The 23200-nt window shown below is 41.2% G+C and overlaps 2 protein-coding genes across 2 annotated transcripts in view; one reads left to right on the forward strand and one right to left on the reverse strand.

Annotated features, from left to right (window-relative positions):
* Positions 1–753: 753 nt before the first annotated feature.
* ODR4 (odr-4 GPCR localization factor homolog) lies at positions 754–19242 on the reverse strand. The gene is given in 15 exon segments (XM_086617633.1): positions 754–1465; positions 2642–2734; positions 7818–8003; positions 9570–9660; positions 10343–10471; positions 12201–12266; positions 12797–12892; positions 13728–13868; positions 13991–14027; positions 14760–14866; positions 15906–15932; positions 15934–16002; positions 16391–16519; positions 17572–17715; positions 19210–19242. Coding segments are annotated over 14 exon segments (1338 nt in total). The 5' UTR covers positions 17671–17715; positions 19210–19242; the 3' UTR covers positions 754–1397.
* A 394-nt stretch (positions 19243–19636) lies between these two features.
* TPR (translocated promoter region, nuclear basket protein) overlaps positions 19637–23200 on the forward strand; it is a 41879-nt gene continuing 38315 nt past the window's right edge. Inside the window, 7 exon segments of the mRNA XM_086617843.1 lie at positions 19637–19698; positions 19701–19748; positions 19751–19786; positions 21260–21270; positions 21272–21365; positions 21812–21884; positions 23027–23121. Of these exon segments, the coding sequence (XP_086473969.1) occupies positions 19638–19698; positions 19701–19748; positions 19751–19786; positions 21260–21270; positions 21272–21365; positions 21812–21884; positions 23027–23121 (418 nt within the window). The 5' untranslated portion in view covers position 19637.

Consider the following 23200-nt stretch of genomic DNA (forward strand, 5'->3'; position numbering starts at 1 on the left):
GTGAAACACGTGGCAGCTGAAAAGGGAGCCTTCCTCCGACTCAAACAGTCCTGAGCACAAAAGATCTGGAACACCGTGTTCCAAAACATAGTTACAATGCTAAAAGTAGCTCTTTTTCCAAATGGGTAAAAACAGAACACACAGATAAGGCAATAAATATTTAAGATAACTTTCTCATAGCTGCCTTTTAATAAAAGTATCCCAGTACATCCTTGATAATGCTTTAGAATCAGAGTGTTTATATTTTTTCTTAGCATTCTGGTGTCTTCATACAAAAAAGAAATTTGCAGTGGTATTAAAGCAACCTGATCTAGTGGCAGGTGTCCCTGCCCATGGCAGGGAGGTTGGAACTAGATGATCTTGAAGGTCCCTTCCAACCCAAACCATTCTATGATTCTATGATTAAAATGCCCTAAAATCTGGAATTCTTTTCCATTGTAGTTCAGATCCAAGTAAACACCACGTTTCATATTGGAATCATCTTTATTAACCTTACCAAAATTCTTCCCTCCTTCCACTCTCCTCATGGCAAGTAAACAATAACCCACTAACATACCCAGGAGAGTCTCTCATAACGGAATGTGACCTGTTCATAGTCTAAGATCCTGATTAGCAAACAGTTTTGACAACTTGCAAGTATTTACAAGATAATCCACGCTGGCTGCCTAGATGTAGCTGTTGCTGAAATAGTTAATATTCCAAGAGGATGATGATTGAATCAGAGCCAGACAGCGAAATCCACATCAAGAGTAAAAGGGGGCTTATAGGCATCTCAAAAGTTCTACGCATTTTATTGATTTCTGAGTTCTCCAGGTCTTGAACTAAGGTATTTACAGGCTGAATTGGTCTAGTCTTGAAACTACCAGGAACTATTTGTATACTTACTGTGCTAGCTAACCAGTATTATCTAAACCAATGCCTGCGGTGAAATGCTGGCTTCATTAAATCTAATTTTTCCCCAGTTAACTTCAACGAGATGAGATTTCTCTCAGCAAAGGAACCCTTAAAGCAGGAACTGTCATACCGGGTAACTATGGTAGTCTTACCAATAGCCTGAAACACACCAGTAGCAGCATTTTGCACTAACACATTAAGTAGGAAGAAAAGGAAGGTTATACATTTGTTTAAGGGATCTTTCTAGAAAATAATACTATCACTCATTTATACAGAGCAACAAGTAAACTTGATTCACCTTCTACTTGATACAGTAACCGTGTGATTCTACTTGATATAGCAAGTGCATGCTGGAACAAGGTAACCGAGCCTATCATTACAATTTATATTGCACATCCAACTGGTGATATTCAGGCAACAATTCTTAATTACTAATCTATTAAACACAGATGTTTCCATCTTGCAACTGGCCAATGCTTCCACGAAGCTCCGGTTGCTTGAGTTTAATCACTGAAGTAATTGAAAGAGAAGATCGATGCGAAGACTGCGACAGCAGCTGCTATCACCACACCTAAACAACAAAGGAAACGCATTCCGTGAGTGGCAAGGGCAGCACAGTCAGCAGCAGCCAGGGTGTGGAGGGCAGGGTCAAGGTGAACCACAAGCAGGAAGAGAAACAGTAAGAGCCACCCCAAAAAGCACCTACCATTGCTAAGCCTAAATCTAAAGCTACGATGGCAGATAATTAAATTATAAAAACCCCACATGACATTTCTAATCAGAGCAGGATCCTTCCAGAAATCCAGTTGACTGCATAATTCTGTCACACCTTGGCCATGTCCTGGCCCGTAAAACAATGCACTGACTCTGCACTACTGCTTGATTCTAGGAATCAGACTGGGGAGGAAAAAAAACCCCACAATTTTAAGAAACAAAAAGCTTCTACATTTATTCTTTTCCGTGTGGCACTACATCTACTCTGCAAGTCTCTTGGTAGCACAACAGTCATTTTCCTATCGATTAACATGCTTGTTACTGATGCAGTTGAGAAGACAACATAAAAAAAGCCAAAAGGGTGTTTGAAGGGGAAACATTTTTACATCCAAAGCAAACACATCGTTACTGCCACTAGTCTTTAATCTTCCCGTTACCATGTTCTACTTCTAAGAATTAACAGAAAACAAAAATTACTCTTTTGTCGACTAAAGCACCAAAAGACTCACAGCACGGAGAACTGTACTAAGCGCAGACAGATACGTGAGAGCTGGACAAGAGAGTATGATGGAGAAGTTGTATTTGAAAGGAGAGTTCTGTGGCTGGTGTTCCCTGATTTATTGAGGCTGACAATTAGCACCCAAGCCCATACGTATTTGTCAGCCTCAGGAGAAGATCAGTGAGTCACCAGCTGATTTATGGATGCCTATTTGACAAAGCCATTCAACTGTGTGTGTTTTGGGTTTTTTTTTTTAAAGTAGGGAATTATAGAAGTGGTGGCTCTCCAAAAAGGAAATAAAGCTACATCAGCCTTTTGTACTGACTTGTAGGCTGAACGAATGCAAACACTGGTTTTGTTCCAACAGAAATCTGCGGTTCTTTCTTCCCCAGAAACACCCTGCACCTACAATACTGAAATGGCAACTCATTTTTAAAAAGTATTAATCTCAACAGTTTATTAATAATGCTGTGGAAGCTAACAGGACTGAAAGGGCCACTGGATGCCATAGCAAAAATCAGGGAAGTAACATACCCATATTTTGTTGAAGTTTCAACAGCAACGTTGCTTTTGTCAGTTGTTTCTGTTTTGTGTCCTCCACGCTGTCAGTAACTGGACAAATATTGACTGTGTGGAAAGCAAGTGAAGAAGTAAACACCAGGTGAAAGCTAGCAGTTGTGCTTTACAGTTGAATTAATGCAAAAGGCCAAGAACACCATATCGACTTTTACATTTGTGGTACAAAAACCCAGTTTATTGCAGTAGATATGGTGCAGTAGCAAGAGCATAGCACTATTCTATATGGCTGGAAGAGTAAAAACAAAGAGAAAAAACACATTTGGGAAGGAGTTCCTCTTCCAAACCTCATTTTTCCCAGCCTGCTTCCAGAGTAACATATCCAACACCCTTTACATAACCTGGGGAGAATTTGGCTACTGTCAGAGGGAACCACCAAAATGAGCCATTATCCACCTTCAAAGGTCAAAGTTCTCCCTTCAAAGCCATGTGTCCAGAGCTCAGGCTCTACACAAAACTCACTGCCACTAGGAGAGTGAGCCCAACATCATTTCCCTACCCAACAGCTAGAAATGTTTTTTTTTCAGAGCACAGAAATCCCTTTGGAAGATACCCTAAAAATATACTTTCGGAACAGGCATAAAGGGCACATTCCCTTTCGGAACAATTACTAAATCCTTAGGCTGCTCAGCCAGGATGTGAGAGTGCTTGACTATTTCCAGACTGATGGGATTCAAACCCGTATCTATTTCCTTTCCCAAGATTTCCCTAACCACTTGGCTATATTCAGCTTGTTACAGAGGGGGAGGAGAGAAAGAAGGAGATTCATCTTGGGTCCTCTAGCTGAACTTCTTCCTTTGCCCCACACAGAGCACGCACACTTTGGGCTACGCAGTTCAGTGATAAGGCTACTTGATGGTGAGGGCCAGAGGTCTTCAACTTTCATTCCTGTTCTCAGGATAGTTTGCTCAGACATCACTTGTCAGAAGTTCTGATCACAATTCAGTAGCTACTCTCACAGACATCTTCTGGACAAGGAAACCATCAGAGAAAGCATTTGTGCTATCGCAGTGAGATCTGGATGTCTTTGGAAAGGACAGAATGGGCATGCTGAGATGGAGGGAAAAAGCCAAACACATCACTCTTGTTCAGAAGATGAAGAAATAAAACCCACAGCAGTACCAGATACTAAGTTTTAGCAGCCCATGGAATGTTGATCTAAATAAAAAGAGATCGCCTGTCTCCAGAGCGGGGCTGTCAATCACCTATAAATTACAAATCATGTAGCTGAGTAATCAGGCACACCTCTGGTATGATTCACATGAAAATGATTCATGGAAAAGTACTTTCTCTATCGTGTCATTAGCTATGGGGGAACCGTGTAATCTAGATGGGTGATCAGAAAGAAAGGTTGCTTCTGTCATCCAAGATGAGTCACGTGCACGACTGTCTTCAAAATCTTCTGAAGTCCGATTTGCACAGGAGCTGTTGTTACACAAAAGCACTCCAGCTGGATATTTAGGACCTGTCTTTTGCCATTTTTACCCCTGAACCTACTGGCTTTGCATAGGAGGCACCACAGCAGAGCAAGTAATAACTGTCTGACACAAAACTTAAGAAGACAGCAAGATACACAGATACATACATACACATGTACACATTCAGCATAAACGTCACTTTGAGATCCCTCTGGAAGCTGCACACACATGGAAAATAAAACCAGGACTCAACATTTCAATGCGAGGGGTGCTTTTTCGAAGAGAAATTATCAAATCTCTCTGAAGCCCACTGCTCCACGAGGAGGCCACAGTTTCACCATTATTTTTTATGTGCAAAGAAAACCACACTCTCATCTGCCTAAAATATGAGCAGAAATCTTCGACCGGAGTACGTGAATTATTAATTGTTGTAAGATAAAGTAAGTATCTTAATTAGCACGGTAAGAGCACCACATTCTCTCCAAACTACAACAGTTTTCAATTCCCTAAAATAACATACCACTTTCAGAGAACCTGACCACGATTCTTGGGTCACCTTTGAAGCCCAGATCCAGCAGGTTTCTTTCTGCTTTAGTTTTGACGAGCAAGTAGCACAGTTTGTGCCCTCTAACTTTATGTTTCTTTGCACCTTCCTAAGAACCGTTGAGCTTTTCTGAAGGCAACTTCTGAAGCTGCACATCAAGGCAGTCATGCTCACTTGCTCAGGTAGGAAAAAAAAAAAAAGGAGGAAAAAAGGAAAAAAAGAAAAAGAAACACCCTATTTAGTTACCAAAGGTATTTATGCCATTAAGTTGTAGAAGACTGGCATGTGAAGCAGCTGCAGTATAAACCACACAAAGAGTTTTCAGAAGCAGATGCTTTCTGGTGCCAATTACACGAGTCCTTAATTCCTCATTAACCACCAATCAATTTTTTAACAAAGACGGGGAAGTGATTACCACTACTGAAGTCTTACTGACATTTACTCACTCCACGGGCATTTAACACACCATCCCCTGCATCCAGGAGGAGCAGGGATTTAGTAAGCCAATCGTAAATGCAGAGCTTCCAATTGCTTGTAAACCCCTTGAAACAGCAGTGTTGGAGCTGGTTATATCTTTCAGTTATAAATAGATCAGTTTTTACTTTCTGTTTCCCACAATTTTAAAGCATGACCCAATAGTGATCTCACTGGAGAGGTGAACAAGGAATCAAGAGGATAAAAACTGTAGGAGACAGCAGCAGAGGCCATGCTAAGCAAGCACATAAACCTGCCCTCAAAATACCTCCATTTCATGTGTTTTGACTAAAAAGGTGCTTAAAAAGAAATCTTTTGGCTATGCTGATTAGATCCTCTTCTTCTCACGTGAGTGTTTTAAAAAGCAACAAAATAAGAGATTATTTCGAAAGCCTGCTCCTGTTCTTGAATTTCAACAATTCTTTTTATCAGTAAACTTTCCCCTGCACTTCCCTGTGGGTAGCATTTCCAGTTCACTCAAGGCTGGTGCCCAAGACCACAGGAACCGTGATATAAACAGAAAGGCTGATGTCAAAACTCACTACAAACCAGTTTTTACACCACTGCTGAATATTGACTGCTATTAATAAAGATAGCACTAAGCTTTGAGAAACAACCAATGCAACCCAAATTGGAATGATGCACTGGAAAAGCCTTTACAGAAGGGAAACCCCAAACTCTCTTTATGTCACAGCCCTCCTGGCATTAACTAAAGTGCATAAAAAAAAACAAATTACAAGCTAATAACGCTATCAGAATCAAAGATGTTGTGCTGATAGCATTACTACTGTCATCACTATTAACAGAACCCATTCTACAGATTTATGGTGTTCACTGGGACAAGGCCAGTCTCTCAGTTTTTTCTGAAATCCTCTTTGCATGTTTTTTTTTCCTTTCCTCTGCTATGCACTTACTTAAATTTACTTTTTTTTTAAAAAAGCAAATATATTTCGCACATCTAATTCTAACCAGCAAGCTACAAGAAAACACAGACTTATTTTGTGAGCTACCTAGACATAATTTTACACATATTAATGGCAAGAAATCTGTGATGCATTGCTGTTAGTCTAATTGTGCTTTCTTCTTCCCTACCTCCAGATCATACATCCTTACATAAGCAATAAAGCTAAACTGAATCATCTTCTTTTTCCCTCCCACACCTATCTCCGCTGCTACAACAATATTAATTTGCTTCCCTAAGTTATACTAATTCCTTAAGCTCAGTAATAATTAGCTGTAAGATTATTAAAGTTATTCTTCTAATGCAAGAGAGATTTTTATTGGCTTTCCTGTTTTTTTTTGAGGTTTCTTGAGCTGTGCCCATCATCTACTGCGAGACAATGAGTCAGATTCACTGCTAACAGGTTTACTTAAAACCTAGGAAAACTGACTAATTAGAAAGATGTAAGAATTTATGCTTAGCTCTGAAATTAAGAAACTCAAAAAAACCCTCCAAGTAAACAAGTAGGTCAAAGCAAAATATCAGTACTCACAGTTTACCCTACAGAGCAAGTTCATGGCTAAATTTTCCATTTTTTTGTCCCTAAATACCAACATCAAAAGCAGCCCAAAGTTCTTAACTGAGAATGAGTGCTATTTTTTTTTTTAATTTAAATTATAAAATTGTAATCTGTAGCTCATACTCACATTGATGGAGCGGAAAAAAGGAAGAAAAAAAATCTCTTCCATAAGATTCAAGAAGTACTATTACGTGCATTTCAACTAGAGATTTGACTCCTACATTGAATTCAAAGCTGTATGAGAAAATCACCCAAAACCAACAGGGAACGACAGAAACCAGAAATATTCAGAAAAAAAGTCAGTAACTCAATTATAGCAAAAATATCTGCATTAAAAAGAATATACCAGTTTCATAATCGGATCATAAACTTATGAGACATCCAGAAGAAAATGAAAAGCCTTCTCCATTTTCTTTTCATTTTGAGTAAATCACAAACTTCAGTTTTGAGCACTGCATCTGCTACATAAATTGAAACACTCAGAACACAGAAAGGTACTTTGTATTTTAGAAAGAGTCACGGTCTAGCATGAGAACTTCCTGAAGACGCACTAGACTATATAGATATTTTTTTAATATTTAGTGAAAAATCATTTATTTCCCTGCCCATGGCAGGGGGGTTGGAATTAAATGAGCTTTGAGGTCCCTTCCAACCCAACCATTCTACGATTCTATGATTTAGATTTGACTAAAGCCCTCAACTTCTTAGTCTAACTTAGTCTGAGTAGTATCAGAATTACCCAGCTCTTAAATCAGCCAAGTGGAACTACTGAAAAAGTAATCAGAATGTAAGCTTCACAAGTTTTTCTTATGGATTATTTGGCAATATAGCATCATCCTCAATCCATATGCAGAGCAACGTATGCAAACCTTGTTCAACCAAACTGTAGCTCATGAGCTGCAACCACGCTTGCACGGACAACGCAGGGAAAGAGCAAGATATTTGAGGGAAGAAAGAAAGGGAGGCCTGTGACGAGTCAAATACAAAACCTGCAAGAACCTTCCCACATTTCACACTGTATTTAAACTGTAATTAGACTGATAAAAGCCCTTAGAGCTCGAGATGAAGTAAGCCAACTTTAAGGGTATCGATATCTGGAGAAAACTGGCCTGTGCCATTAGTCAACATTTCCCTAATCCACAGTGCAGTCTATCCTGGTTCCCAGGTACTGTATTTACCTGTGTTCATCTCCTCTGCGACTTGGATGTCTTCAGCTCGCACAGATTGATCCAGCAGCTCAACAAAACGTTCCTGAATTTCTCCAGTGGCTTCATCACCAAACTTGTAATCGCTGAGCATCACGCTGGAGCCAGCAACAGGGACAAAGAGTCTCTGAGGTAAGACATGATATTCCCTCTCAAAATCTAAAAGAGAAGAGGGAAAAATACCATTCAAATAAAAGCCTTGCCAGTCAAGATAAGATTCCTCATTAATCTCTGACCATTAAGATAAAGCTATTGCAAAAGAACTGCTGAAGGTTTCACTGTAAAAATCCTGTTTTCAGGCATGGCTTGTTTAGTTGTCACTGTTTTACAGAAGTTTTGGCTGCTATTGTATTGATTTATGTCCTTGCATTACTCTCTCCAGTAAACAGACCATAATATGTTGAGCAGCCCTTTTTTCATGTTTAGAATGACGGACAAAAGAACTCCAGGAAAGACTGCAGATAAGACCATAGAACAGCACATGGTTTCAACACGACCAAGGACTGCAAACACTCAGAGGCTTGATGCCACGCTCAAAGGCACAAAGTACGGGTGCCACCTAAAGAGGAAACTGAAAACTGCATGCAAATGAAAACAAGTTGAAATCCTGCATGCTGCATAAAGTTGGCCAACATCAAAACGAACTGCATTATCCTGAAGTAAAAGGTAATTCTGAACATGAATCATTTCTCCTCACACAATCAACCTGTTTCCATTTCTTTTTAAAATTTTTTTTTTAAGATCACTACAAAAGATAGTATCTTTTAAAAGACTTTACTTTATACAAGATCTTCAAATTGACACTTCAATTAACTAAAACATTTGGTTTAAAAATAACCAAAAAACCCAAGAAGATAACTTGATTCCATTCCACTGACTCAAAGAAGTTTAAAGAATTACCAAGTATGAGTTAGGAGCTCTAGTCTCAGCACACACACCCTTAATTTTTAATATAACCATGACAGGAAGCTTTATTTTCAAATTTTTGATCTATTTGCATTGTGTTCTGGCCACTGTTCAATTCAAGCTAATGCAATCCAGCAATTCTTCATAGTGCTGAAATAAGACCTACTTATTTGAATGACAAAGTGTAAACAGTATTTGATGAAGAGAATTAAGTTTAGAGTTAGCTTTTAGTTGTATAGTTAGTTAAAAAAATCAGGATACTGCTTCACATCATAATCACCACATGCAATGCCATATTTAATTTAATGAACTACTGAACTTCAGAGCTCATTTCCACGAGCATTCGTAACACAGGTGATATAAAAACTATGGAAGGCCATGTCCAGTTGGTTCTTTTAATCCTACTAAATTTTAGCCCAGTTCAGTATTAATAGGAATACCACGCAGTGATTAGAAAAAAATAATGAAGACTTAAAAGTGTGCAAGTTACAGTTAGAACTTCAGTGACAGGAGTTTCGACTGCAGAATTTTTAAAAATGACGGAATTTCTGATCAGAGAAAGAAGCTGCAATTGCATTTTGTGGCCATGAGAACTGAACACAAACTTGGTGCGAAAGCTGTGATGCCAAAGAACGTATCTGAATTTGACAAAAACCCTCCAGGTTTAAGAAAAAGGTGAGGCTGACAATCAGAAATTGCCCCATTTGCTTTTTAATTCCGCTCTAACCATACTGGAACTTCAGTACACCAGCAGAATTTTCTACAACAACCAAAATTCACTGTAAATGTAAGTTTGGGTTTTTTTTTTTTAATTCCTACTTTTTTTGTGAGGTCCTTCATTTATAATCAGGTCTTCAAACAGTATTTCACACCGGTCACTCAGTGTGTTTATTATGTCTCTTTTCAAAGCCTGCAGGGACAAAGCAAAAACATCAGTCACATAAAAGCCATTTGCAAAGCTTTTGACTAGTAAGAAACTACAAAAGAAGTCCTTCTTAGGTTTAACCTATGCTGAAAGAATAGTTTTTCCCAGAAACAAAACCTCTCAAGAGAATTTTAAAAAGTCCAATAAAGAGACGCTAACATCAAAAGAATTAAAATCAAAAAAAGAGAAAAAAAAAATGAAAAGCTGAGGAAAATTTTAGTATTCTTAGAATAAGAGCTGACAACTTCTAGACATTAAAATTAAAACCAAACAAAAATAATCACAAGGCATTGACTCAATAAGAGGGGGAAAAAAATAATAATTAAAAAAAAATCACTGAACAAATAAATCTTCCCCTCTACACATATAAAAATACAGCCTTTAACCTTTTCTTAATGTTACGAAAATTCTTCAAAGCCTATTCACTTTGACAATTTGTGCAAAGATCCAGCCTTAGCAACAGGAGACACGTCTTCTACAAGTGGAGAAGGAACTGAATCCACCACACGTGCACAAAGATGGTTTCTGTAACAACCCCTGTGCTCAAGGGTATGAACATTTTGACCCCAGTTCAGACCACGTCATTTTGGCAAAGAAAAAAGAAAGTGTGACAAATTTCACGTATTTCAGAAAACCATTTCTGATGAACTAACAGCCTTTTCACTACCTGAACAGCTTCTTTAACTTTTGGCTTGTTGTTGTGCACGTAGGCTCTGCATCTCACAGCACCTCTGAGATTTATGGAGCCACTGCAGACCTGGACTGTAGCTGTTGATCTACGACTTGAACCCTGGGTCTGAAAAATAAACATGTTTCAGTTTTATCTTGTTACCGAGGCACCTGCAGCACGAGTAGCAAAAAACAGACCTAGAAAATTAATAGCATACCTTAAGATGTTCACATATAACCTGTTTTCCCTCATGATTTATAACACTATTTAGTGGGTTGGGTTTTTTTTCAGTTTTCTTAAGACTGAAAATATCTCTCCCTTTCCATTATGGAAAATGTATTTACTTTTCCAGATGTTCTATTTCTTGCCATTTAAATATTTGTGTCTATAAGACTTCTAAAACTTTCCAGGCAAGTGGCTTGTGGCTAATATTAGAATTGCAATCTAGAAATTATTTTTTTTTACACAATGAAGTTTGTATGTTTACTATATAGTCAGCATAACCTACAGTATCCTGGGAGTCATCCCATCAGTCAGTGCTAAATGATATATGTGGTCACGTTTAGAACTGGATCCAACTGGTGCCTAGAAGTAGTCGCCCTAATTACCAAAACAATGAGTGTGTTGTGTGAAGCACTCCAAGACAACACCTGGGAACACAGGGATGCATAACTTCCACAAGAACTGCATAAACTCCTTCTGTCAAAATAAAAGCTTTCCTTTCCCTGAAGTAATTAACCATTTGAACAAGGTAACAACAAAAGTTTGCTCCGGGGTGATCTTATAGCAGCCTTCCAGTACTTAAAGGGGGCCTACAGGAAAGCTGGAGAGGGACTTTTTACAAGGGCTTGTAGTGATAGGACAAGGAGCAATGGCTTTAAACCATTTAAACCAGGGGAGATTTAGATTAGATCTAAGGAAGAAATTTTTCACTCAGAGGGTGGTGAGGCACTGGAACAGGTTGCCCAGAGAAGTTGTGGCTGCCCCATCCCTGGAAGTGTTCAAGGCCAGGCTGGATGAGGCTTGGGCAACCTAGTGTAGCGGAAGGTGTCCCAGCCCATGGCAGGGGGGTTGGAACTAGATGATCTTTGAGGTCCCTTCCAACCCAAACCATTCTGTGATTCTATAAAAGCTGAGATACTCATTGAGTCTTTAAAAAATGGCATTTATACATTTCTAAAAGTTTTGCTCAACATAACTTCAGAGAAACCAGGAACTGCCTGACAGAACAGGACAGCCTGTGCTGTGCAAGAAGCGAACGAAACAATGCCTGGACACATGTGGACTTCAGGACCTAGACTGGGGCACCTAATTCAGAGTTCAGGTCAGCATAACCTCCAGCAGAGAGGAAACTCCTGACACAGACCCGATGGCTCCAGGTTATGATTCAGCCTCCAGGATCGACACCTTAATGCAGAACTAGTGACTGAGCTTCTGACGAAAGCGTTCAAGTAAAGGTCCGTAACTAGTCACAGCAAGCTGAAACACGGGGGGTCATTCTGAACTTCAGAACGATGCAAAGCCATCTTGAAACCCATGGATGCAGGTACATCCTACCATCAAATTCATGAGTTTGCAGGGTTTCATTTCTAGAACCAGTGTTTCAAATCCTCCTTGCAGCTGTACCGTGCAATCCTTAAGACATCATCATGGTTAATCACAGCACGAGAGTTTCCAAAGACACAAAATAGGCTCAACTGTCCACAGTTTCATATTCGACATCCACAGGGGAATAAAAAGTCTCAGGACAAAGTAAGCAGGATTTCTAGACAATAATTCAGAATGTTCTTTTATCTTTTATTCTATTTTAAAAGATAACAGCAAGGTTATACTTTACAAACCTCTAAATACTCACCAGCTGTGTCAGAACTTTGACATCAGAAAACTGAGCGCTGGATTGAGTATTTCCTCTTAACTTTTTCTGAGGGGAAAAAGAAAAATTATGTGTGTAATGAAACAGGAAAGAAATGCTCCCTGAATCAAAATCTCCCCGCTATGGCATAAACACGCCCTAGTTTATAGCTTTTAAAAGAGAAAAATGGCACATAGAAAACAGCCGTGAGAATATAATTACAAAATTAAAAGGAGAGATGAATGCATCAGCCAGACACGTGTTTCCACTCCTTGTTAAACATTCAGACATACGTATGTCTTAGAAATCTCATCACCTACATTCACACCTTGCTCATGTTCTTTAATGAGGAGACAGCATATAGAAAAATTTTTAGTCAGGCTTCACATATAATTACTGTGTTCACGTTGCCAGAGGAAGAAGAGGCAATTTGCAGCAATGAAGATGGGAACACAAGCAGTCTTGTGCATTAGTTACCTGAAAGAGGCCAATTAGATCAACAAATACTGCACAGAAGACATCTCAGCAAACGCTTTATCACACCAGAGGTTCTAACTACACATCCATTAGAGTTCAGTTCTTTGGTGTTTGGTACTCACTTGCCCTTCCAGCAGTTCTGTATCGTCACCTTTAATTTGTCCATTGATCAGAAAAACACTCTCTTCTATTTGTTTTGACCATCGATTCAATCCATTCTTTAAAAAAGGTGAAAACACAAAAATCTCGTAAGAAAAGGAAAGAGAATTTCACTGAAAGAGTTGCACGGTATCATGCTGAAAATGATAGAAATACATGTTTCAACAGTTACTCTGAGAGAGTTTTACAGTCTCTGGAAAATCCATCTATGTGTTTTTCCAAAGTTAAATCTCAAAATCAACATGTTCAGAACATAGAATCATAGAATCATAGAATGGTTAGGGCTGGAAAGGACCTTCAAAGGTCATCTAGTCCAACCCCCCTGCAAGGAACAGGGATATCTCCAACTAGATCAGGTTGCTCAGGGCCTCGTCCAACCTGGCCTTGAACGTCTCCAGGGATGGAGCATCCATCACCTCTCTGGGCAACCTGTTCCAGTGTTCTACAACTCTCATGGTAAAAAATTTTCAGAACAAGCCTTTCGAAATAATTCAGTGCTACCTCAAAGATTTCATTTTTGTAGAGAGGGATGCGGCCAATAAGTTAATTCACATTAAAAGCATCCCATACTCCTGTTCTACTTGGATGTAACCTTTCACTAGGTGAAGAAGAGGAGACTTTAGTTGGAATACTCACGACAACTGCTAAATAAGTTTGAGCAAAGGAAACTGCCAACACTAAGCCCAGCAGAAGAAGTGTTCTGCGCATTTTTTATACTACAAATGCTTCATAGTAACTTCAAATTGCATTTAAAAGAGGAATAACTGCCCAACGTTCTCTGCTGGTTAGTCCTACTCCTGTACTCACACTATTCAAATCTTTCTCTCTTATTTAACCTCCAACAGAAAAAGTAGTGTAGAGACAACTACCCAACTGATGCAGCCAGTTAGTTACCTTAGTATTCCTCTCCAAGTCACGGTTGGGTGAAGTAGCAAGAAGCGGAATGTGAATATTAACATTTACTGTGCAGTCCAAAGCTAACCAGGAAGCAGACAGAGCACTCTGATACTTCCAATCTGCTGGTTTGGCTGAACTCTGAGAGCAGAAATGAGCAACAGAGCATCGATGTGAAACGCTGTATAACCCAAGAGATCTTTTTCAAACATCACTCGTCGTGCATGAAAAGCTGTACACAACACACAGGATGAGGAGCTTACCTTTGGATCTTGAACGTCGTATGTCCGGCAAACTACTCTTTGCTACTTAAAGAAAAAGTGAAAAAAAAGGGAAGTTTTTGCTCCAGTGAAGAGTAAAAACAAACCAGTAAGAACAATTCGCAATTAACTTTGTCCTTAACTTCTCTGTTGAGCTAATTTATGCTCTGAAGAAAGTTCTCACCTTTCATTAGTGTAAAAAAGTGGAAAAACATTTGACTGTAAACTCCAACTACCATAGTGATGCTGTCCATCTCTTACAAATATATTAAGATCAATAGTTATTCACAGGAAGAGTCGCCAATGCACCAATATGCAATTTGCCCTTGTCTCTCTCACCTTTCCAAGGAAAAATCTTGCCTTCTCTCCTCATATTATCTATCAACAGATCCAGAATTTTTCTGCACCACCAGTACAGATCCCACACGTCCATTACTTCCCCACTTCCAAGTAAGCATCATTAGTAACAGCAAGCTCAAGAAGCTACACAGTATTTTAGATGTTTTCTGCAATCTGTGCAAATCAAAACTGACTAGGAAAGGCACCATTTGATGCCACTACACACACAAACCTGACAGTAAGAGCTGATGGAAATTTTGCAAGGATCAGAGGGTCAAAAGCCTCACTCATGGCTAATCAGAAAACTTCATGATTTCAACTTACTGTTGAAGTCAAATGACTTCCTCCCAGTTTACCATTTATTCAGAAATAACTACAGAAACGAGGCTAGGGGTAGCAGCCTCAACCAATACACCTTGCCCAGAAAGGATACTTCTTTGTAGCAGAACAAATTTGCAGAGCTGCTCGGTCTGACACCTCCTCCTCAGCAGGCTTCCAGAGTCGCCTTTTAGTCAAGGACTTCTCCACTGAGAAGATTAGCTAAAGATGAAAAAAATATTATAGATTTTCCCACAAAAATAATGCATTATAATTTCTGGAAAACAGTCTTGCCCTGAAGTTCTAAGTCAAAGTGGTATCATAATTATGCATAAATGGGAAATGCAGCTTACACGTCACCAGAATGTCATGTTAAAAGAACATACAACAAAGACTTTTAGGCAACTACTCCAAAGTAAAAGTTGCTTGGGAAATCTTAATTCAGCTTCCTTATAAACTGAATCAAGCAATACACATTCAACTTGTGTGCTTTTCTCCCTACAAAAAACATTACAGCTTTACACCTATTCATTCAGGATGGGAAAGACGCTGTGTGAAATGGCTACCAACTGAAAAAAAGAAAATTAATTCAAGAGCCACTGATCACCTGGACACAGCTCACCTTTTTCTGTTGGCTGTTAGTTTCGGTAATCACAGCCGAGATGCGACGGCACTGCACTGCCACAATGGAATCCTGGATTTTAGACTCCAAACCCCACTCATATTTAAATCACTTAACATGCTTGTGTTATGAAAACAAAAAATGAACCTACATCCACAGAACAGAAACTAAATGAGGCACTAGATGCCCCCAGTAATGTAACAAAAATGCACTTTAAGTCTATCAGACCCCACGCATCTAAGTCAAATACCACTAGTTCTATGCAAGGTATTCCCGTTAAAGGAATCAGAACTATATCTATTTCACTACTGTAAATATTTCTAATCTCGCAAATTCATTCAAACAAAAAAACCCCAAACAATTCTGCCAAACAATAGCTTCATATAAACCTTGAAGATGTTCACTTTCAATAAATACAGTAAGATTTGCTATTGCAGCAAAGAAGCAGAAAGTTAGCAAACACAAGCTGTGGCACGGTCCCACAGGACAAGAATTCCTGAGATTTCGTTCTCAAAACCATACAGTAAACCAGAACGTTTGTGCATTTAGAAATAAAGCAACAAAACAAGCATATATATACTCAAGACAATGACAGAAATCCAAAGATATTCCTGTCTTTCCACCAGGAAGCCTACTTACCTTGCGCAAAGCATTTTGACTGTCCTTTTGACAGTTCTGGAGTCGCAATAATAAACACACCAAGAACTAATAAGCCTCCAGGAAGCATTCTAGAAACCTTAAAACCAAAAATGAACGTGTATTAATAGGAATCAAAGGCTTTGCAACCATGTAGCTTGAGATATCAAAAATTTCTAATGAGGCAAGTATGCACCAGGAGCAGAAATGAAATAAATAAGACTGCTTGTCACTTCTAGGTTCCTCTGAAATGGAGGAGTGCAGTATCTCGCAGATTTTCCTGCTTCGGTCCCATTAAGTCTCTGTTTCACCACAAACTTTGAAAAATACAAAGAATTTGTTTCAAAATATCCGTGCCTATCGTGGTTAGGAAGGTTCTTCGACTTGGAGAAAAAGGTTTGAGATTACGCAAGCGACTGCAATAGTTTTTTGTAAATCTATTTCCTTTCTGCTCCTCCCACCCTCTTCATTAACCCACAGTGTGCTACCTGACTGGCATGCGTAGTTATCCATTCCTCATCGATGGATGCCAGTTTTGAAGGACTGATGTCTTCCCTCTGCTCCTCCTTTGGAGGCGTTCGAACAGCCCGGATTACATAGTCTTTTTGGGGGGAACACTTTCAGAAACATGAATATAAGCAAAGACACCATCAGACTGATATCAGGTCTAAGAATATAGAATCATGGCATGGTTTGGGTTGGAAGGGACCTCAAAGATCATCCAGTTCCAACCCCCTGCCATGGGCAGGGACACATTCCACTACACCAGGTTGCCCAAAGCCTCATCCAACCTGGCCTTGAACACCTCCAGGGATGGGGCAGCCACAGCTTCTCTGGGCAACCTGTGCCAGTGCCTCACCACCCTCAGACGGAAGAGTTTCTTCCTTATATCCAATCTAAATCTCGCTCTTTCAGTTTAAATCCGTTGCCCCTTGTCCTGTCACTACACGCCCTTGTCAAAAGTCCCTCTCCAGCTTTCCTGTAGGCCCCCTTTAAGTACAGGAAAGCTGCAATAAGATCACCCCAGAGCCTTCTCTTCTCCAGGTTGAACAGCCCCAACTCTCTCAGCCTGTCTCCATAGCAGAGGTGCTCCAGCCCTCGGATCATCTCTGTGGCCTCCTCTGGACCCATGCCAGCAGCTCCGTGTCCTTCTTGTGTTGGGGACCCCAGAGCTGAAGGCAGCACTGCAGGGGGTTCTCACGAGAGCAGAGCAGAGGGGCAGAATCCCCTCCCTCGACCTGCTGCCCACGCTGCTTGGGATGCAGCCCAGGATACTGTGTAATACAGTAACTGTAAGGTCTGCTTTACAGTATCGTTAAACTCTACAGTAACGTTACAAATATTTCCTTCATAAATTTGCCTTTTGCCTTAAAGCCTTTTTTCTCTATGATTTTAATTTATTTCCTGTGCATATCTTCCATGAAACCATTTTAATTTCTTTCCTGTGCATATCTTCCATAAAATGATTTTAAAAGACTTGCGCAGTTGGTTAACACTGCAAACAAACCCTTTACAGAAATCTCTTCTGGTTGTCATCATATTACCACCCTCCTGCCTCATACAAGCTCAATGAGATGTTAACAGACTTATCCCAGATGATGAAGGCCAAGGGGGGTCTTCCTCTATTAAACTGAATGAATAGAACAGACTTCAGATATTTCACACTTACCTGCCCTATTAACAGGCCAGTGATGTAAGGTTTTGATGTTGTGCTGAGGTCTGAAAGATACTGCCCAATAGCTTCCTCAACAAAGTAAGTTCTCCCCATTGCTGCAGGTTTAAGACTGAGTAAGTTTCACAGTGTAGGTTCAACCTACAAAACAAATAAAGCACAAAGTCAAAGAAAGCATCTACGTCACACCAGTTCCATGAAAATAAGAGCCTGAGAAAAAGATTCTGGATAGGTTAATGCTTTATCTGTCAAAAAAGGTTAGGCAAGCAGCTTTATGATCTGAAAAGTGGGTTTTTTTAAATGAAAAATATAACTCTCTATACTAGAGGAAAAATCATGTGATTATCCTTTGAAAGAAAACTATTTTAAATACTTGCCACTGAAAATGACAAGGCAAGTCATGCAAGCAACGCTAGGAAAAATACGTCTCCAAGAAACACTCTCCTGCTGCATCGTGTTTCATCAGAGGCCAGAATGTGGAGTGTTCATTTTTGCATTCACACTCCTCTTCGAGGGACTTGCTGAATCCCACACTTGTACTAAACATGCTGTGCACAGTTTTCTGTTCAATTCCTGAGTCATTAAACGTCCAGGACCTGCGGTCCATCCGAAAGCCCATCTTTACAGTAGCCACACGATCCCAGGACATGCGGAATCATAGAATCGTCTGGTTGGAAGAGACCCTCAAGATCATCGCGTCCAACTGTCCACCCTGCACTATCAGGGTCCCTAAACCATGTTGCTCAACACCAAAGCCACACGGTTTTTAAACACCTCCAGGGATGGGGACTCCACCACCTCCCTGGGCAGCCTGTTCCAACACTTCACAACCCTCTCTGGAAAGAATTTTTTTCCTGATATCCAACCTAATTTCCCCTGGCGCAACTTGAGGCCATTCCCTCTTGTCCTGTCATTCCTAACGTGGGAGAAGAGACCGACCCCCATCTCCCTACAGCTTCCTTTCAGGTAACTGTAGAGAGCGATAAGGTCTCCCCTGAGCCTCCTCTTCTCCAGACTGACCAGTCCCAGCTCCCTCAGCCGCTCCTCACAGGACAAGTTCTCCAAACCCTTCACTAGTTTCGTTGCCCTTCTCTGAACCTGCTCCAGCACTTCAACGTCCTTCTTGAAGTGAGGGGCCCAAAACTGGACACAGTACTCCAGGTGTGGCCTCCCCAGTGCTGAGTACTGGGGGACAATCACTTCCCTGCTCCTGCTGGCCACACTGCTTCTGATCCACGCCAGGATTCCGCTGGCTTTCTTGGCTGCCTGGGCACACTGCTGGCTCATGTTCAATCGGCTGTCAATCAGCACCCCCAAATGCCACAGACACCCCTCCCTCCCACGCAGGCCTGTTTAAAAAATGGCTTCGTGCCCTCAAAACCCTCACAAAAACTACCCACGACAGCGCTGGCGCCAGAGCGCGCACGCTGAGGAGGCAAAGGCCACCCCGAGGCCCCGCAAAGGCGCCTGCGGGAAAAGCAGCCGCGGAGCGCGGCGAGCGGGTCGGCTGCCAGCGCCTCGCCTCAGCGCGCACGGCCGGCCCCGAAACGCTCCGCACTCGCCGCGCCGGAGCCCGCCCGCCGCTCGGCGGCCGCTCCCGCGCAGCCCCGCTCCGCTCCGCGACCCCGCACCGACCTGACAGGCGCGGCCACCGCCGCCTCCGCCGAGGTGGCCAACGCGGACGTCATCAGCAGGCGCCGCTCAGGCGCAGGGCGATGACGCACAACAACAACTCAGACGCGAGCGCGGGAAAAGGGCGCGGGGAGGAAGAGCGCCGCCATGCTTTAAGTGGCGGACAGCAGCAATACCTCCCCCCTCCGTCTCCCGGCAGCACATTAAAAAGCGAGCGGCCTCGCGGGCAGCTTCAAGACGAAGCCTTCGTAGCGCCTGCCTCCATTTTAGCCGTTTTTCGCCCGTCAACTAGCAGCTGCGGCCGCACTCAACATGGCGGACAGAGAGGCCCCGCCGGAAGGGCTCTCCTGCTGGAAGACCACACTTCCCATGAGCCCGCGGGGCCGGCGGCGCCTGCGCAGTTGGGCTCGGCGCGGAGGGCTGCCGCCAAGATGGCGGCGGTGCTGCAGCAGCTGCTGGAGCGGGCCGAGCTCGCCAAGCTGCCGAAGGTAGTCCAGGGAAGCTGGAGCGCTTCCTGGCCGACCAGCAGAGCGAGATCGACGGCTGCGAGCCAGGCATGAGCGCTTCAAGGTGGACAGCGGTGAGCCAGGGGAGGAGGAGGGCGGGAGCCGGGCTGAGGGGAGGTGAGGGGGCGGCGGGAGCGGCGCAGGCCCCGCGGTGCCCTGCCTCACCACGGAGTTTGGGTTTTCTTCTTTTGCAAAGGATTCTTTAGGGTTGGAACTGCGTTCAGAACGGGCTTAAAGAACAGTTTTTAATCAGGTTTTTAACAAGCGTCGATATCCTTCAGCCCGCTTTAATCCTTGCTGCGGAAGAGAAATAATGATTTGCATACCCAGCTCTCAAATAGGCTTGTACTTTTTCTGTTAAATTCCGTGTCGAAGACCGTAACCTTTCTGTAAAATGCTCCTGGTAGAATCGACGTTCTGTATTGATTTGGAGGTTACTTGATCGCAGAAAAATAATACCGGTAGAGAAATGGAGTAGAAATGAGAGAGGGGTGTAGATGAGCGTAAGTGTTGGGCAGAGTTGTGCATACCACAGAATGGTTTGGGTTGGAAGGGACCTCGAGGACCATCCAGTTCCAACCCCCCTGCCGTGGGCAGGGACACCACAAGCTCTTCTGCAGCCTCTCTCTCCCCTCCCTCCCAGCGTCCAGAGCAGGGGTGGTATGAGTTAATTTGCAGGTAGGTGACATACTTCTGATGTAAAACTTTACTTCCACCTTTCCTTCAACCTTTCTGTTTCTTTCACAATAAAATTTTGCTAAAGTAAATTCATAAAGCCTAGTGTGAATTAAGGTAGCTTACAAATTGCAGCAGGTACGTCTCTTTGGGATCTCTTATGTTGCTGGAGGGGCAGCATTATTTGAAATTGTAAGGTATTGTAAGTGTAAGATAAATAAAAATCCCTCAGTACTTCCTTAGAAGCTCACTATGCCTGATAGTGAAATCAATTCTGCTTTTGCTGAGTGTTTTATAGTTCAGCTCCATGATATGGTTACTGTTTCAAGATAACCAAAATTTAGATCTAATTATTTTTCTCAGTGCTATGGGACAGGCAGTGTAGAACACAAGAGTTCATTTTGAGAAGCGTCTGTTACAATTTTTTTAAATCAGATCTCTTGACACTAAGAGTTACGAGGATTTTATTTTGCTTGTATAGGAATACACTACAGGTAAAAGAAGTTTTAAGTTGATGTAACTGAGACCACACTGCATAATTGTGCTGATACAACATTCTTTAGCTACATCAAAAACATTAAGGAACTATTGAGATAAATTAGACTGTTATTTTATGGATCATTTCTGGAAACATATTGCTTTCTGTGCTAACAAAGGATTTTAAACAATGTTAATCCAATGTGGAAAATGCATCTTCTGTGTTCAAAAATACCTTTTTCTTCAAATTCTACTGCAGTCTTATTATTTTTAGGTTTTTTCTTTATTAAAACTCTTATTAAATAAAGCTGCCCAGTAATAAGTAACCTTGATAAAGGTGAGAAAGAAAAGAAATTTTTATCAGGTGAAATTGAGATGACATTGTTGTTTTGCAGAACAACAATACTTTTGAAGTAGAAAAGCGTCTGGCTCAAAGTCAGGAGAGACTTGTACACGAGACACAAGAATGTCAAAGTCTCCATGAGGAGCTTAAAAAACTTCGTAAGTATAACTTCACGTTCTTAAGATGGGACAGATATTCATTCTTTAGTTTAATGTGATGCTGAAATGCTTCAAGATTTAATTAGGAGTTGAAAATCCATCCATTAACTATATTTCTGCAAGTGGAGAGGTATTTGCATTCAGTCTGCTTTTTTAAATGGAGTTTTTGTTCTAAAGGAAAGGGAAGACTTGCTTTCTGATTTTGAAGGGATAGTGGTACAGTGGGTTATGTGTTGATCTTCACATAAATGCCTCTGCTCTAAGGATCGCGTTAGTTTGCCACAATGCTACCTAGTCTATCCATAGCAAAGTCTTAAAATTCTTCTCTTTCTCTTCCTTCCTCCATATTGTTAGGGAAATTTTGATTTACTTGCATTTGGAGAGTGGTAGCCTGTCATTATTGGTACGGTTCAGATACCTAACTGCTGTTTCTTCGTACCCAACAGACGAACAGCTGAAGTCACTGAATTGAGAAAATAATGAACTTGAAGCTGCTCAGGATCGTAACACAGCCTTCAGGTGCGGAAGAACTCGATGATAGCTGAAAGGCTTTGGTTTCACCTGTCTCCATTGTGGCAAGAATGCAACCAGTTTCCAAACTGGACTGTATCCATTATCCGTATGAATTTGTACTTGGTGTACATATTTACATGTCTGTAGTACAGGAAAATTGTGTGGGCTTTTTCAGTAAATGCTGGTGGTTTAGCAAACTGAATTACAGCTGGACGTGTGTCAGAGCAGATGATTTCAGTTTGGATAGGTTGTTTCATTCTTGTTGAAACCTCTTCTGAAGTGACTTTAAGCCAAACCTCAAAAGGCAGGCAGAGGTATAAAGAGGAGTTCTGGTTTTCCCCCATCCTTTCCCACGCTCTGGCACAGTTTTCCTGGCATTATACTCAAAGTCATGGGGTTGCAGGGTGAGTCGGTTCAGCAGAACACTAAATTTGGAGCAGAAAGCAAAAACATTGGTATTAGGTTGATTTGTCCACAGTGAGAAGATGTATCTGATTGTTTCCCCAGAGGGGCTTACCTGGGCCTCACAGAGTTATTTTCTATGGACACCTTGGAAGGCAGAGGCAGCATATAGCCTGTAGGGAGATAACCTATAAGTCATCCAAGACTGTTGACTTTTTTGATTTTTTGCATGTGTTCATTCCTTGTTTACTCTGTTATCTCTTTTATTTACAAAAAAAAACTGTTCAAAGACATGAAAACTACTTATTTAGTATGAGAGTCCTGAAAGCTGTGTCGTTCTTGCCTTTGCTGTCTAATCTTATGTGCTAGTGGCATTTTGCATTTAAGCACAAAGGGCCGGCTGGACATTAGTGTCACAGATTTATGTGGTAGGGGGAGACATTAATTGAGTTATGTTGGCTATTAGGCACTAAAAGAGAGATATTAACCTGTGTTTGTTTGAGTTATATACTCCAACATGATAGAAAAAACGGAAGCAGCCATGCTTTCATACTGTGTAGTTTAGACTGATTCAGCTTCCCCTTATAAAAGTCCTATAAAATCCTTATAAAATCCTGTTTTTCAGTTGGCTGGGGTAACTGAGTGCAGTTTAGCGTGCTCCTCTGTGATGGTTAAGTGTAAATAGTGACTATAAACTGTTAGAGAAAGCTGACCACTTTATTGCTCTTTTGCAATTTTTTCCAGAGCCATTTAAGTAGAGAAAAAGAGGAACTGGAAGCTGAAAAGAGAGATTTGGTTCGAACAAGTGAAAGACGATCTCAAGAAGTTGAGCATCTAAATGGTATCGCCAAGAACATATTGACAAAATACTTCACATGATTTTGCTAAATAAGACATGCTTGAGTAATTGCACTGGTATG

This window comes from Tauraco erythrolophus, chromosome 10 (genome assembly GCF_009769465.1).
Source record: "Tauraco erythrolophus isolate bTauEry1 chromosome 10, bTauEry1.pri, whole genome shotgun sequence".
In the NCBI taxonomy this organism is placed as follows: domain Eukaryota; kingdom Metazoa; phylum Chordata; class Aves; order Musophagiformes; family Musophagidae; genus Tauraco; species Tauraco erythrolophus.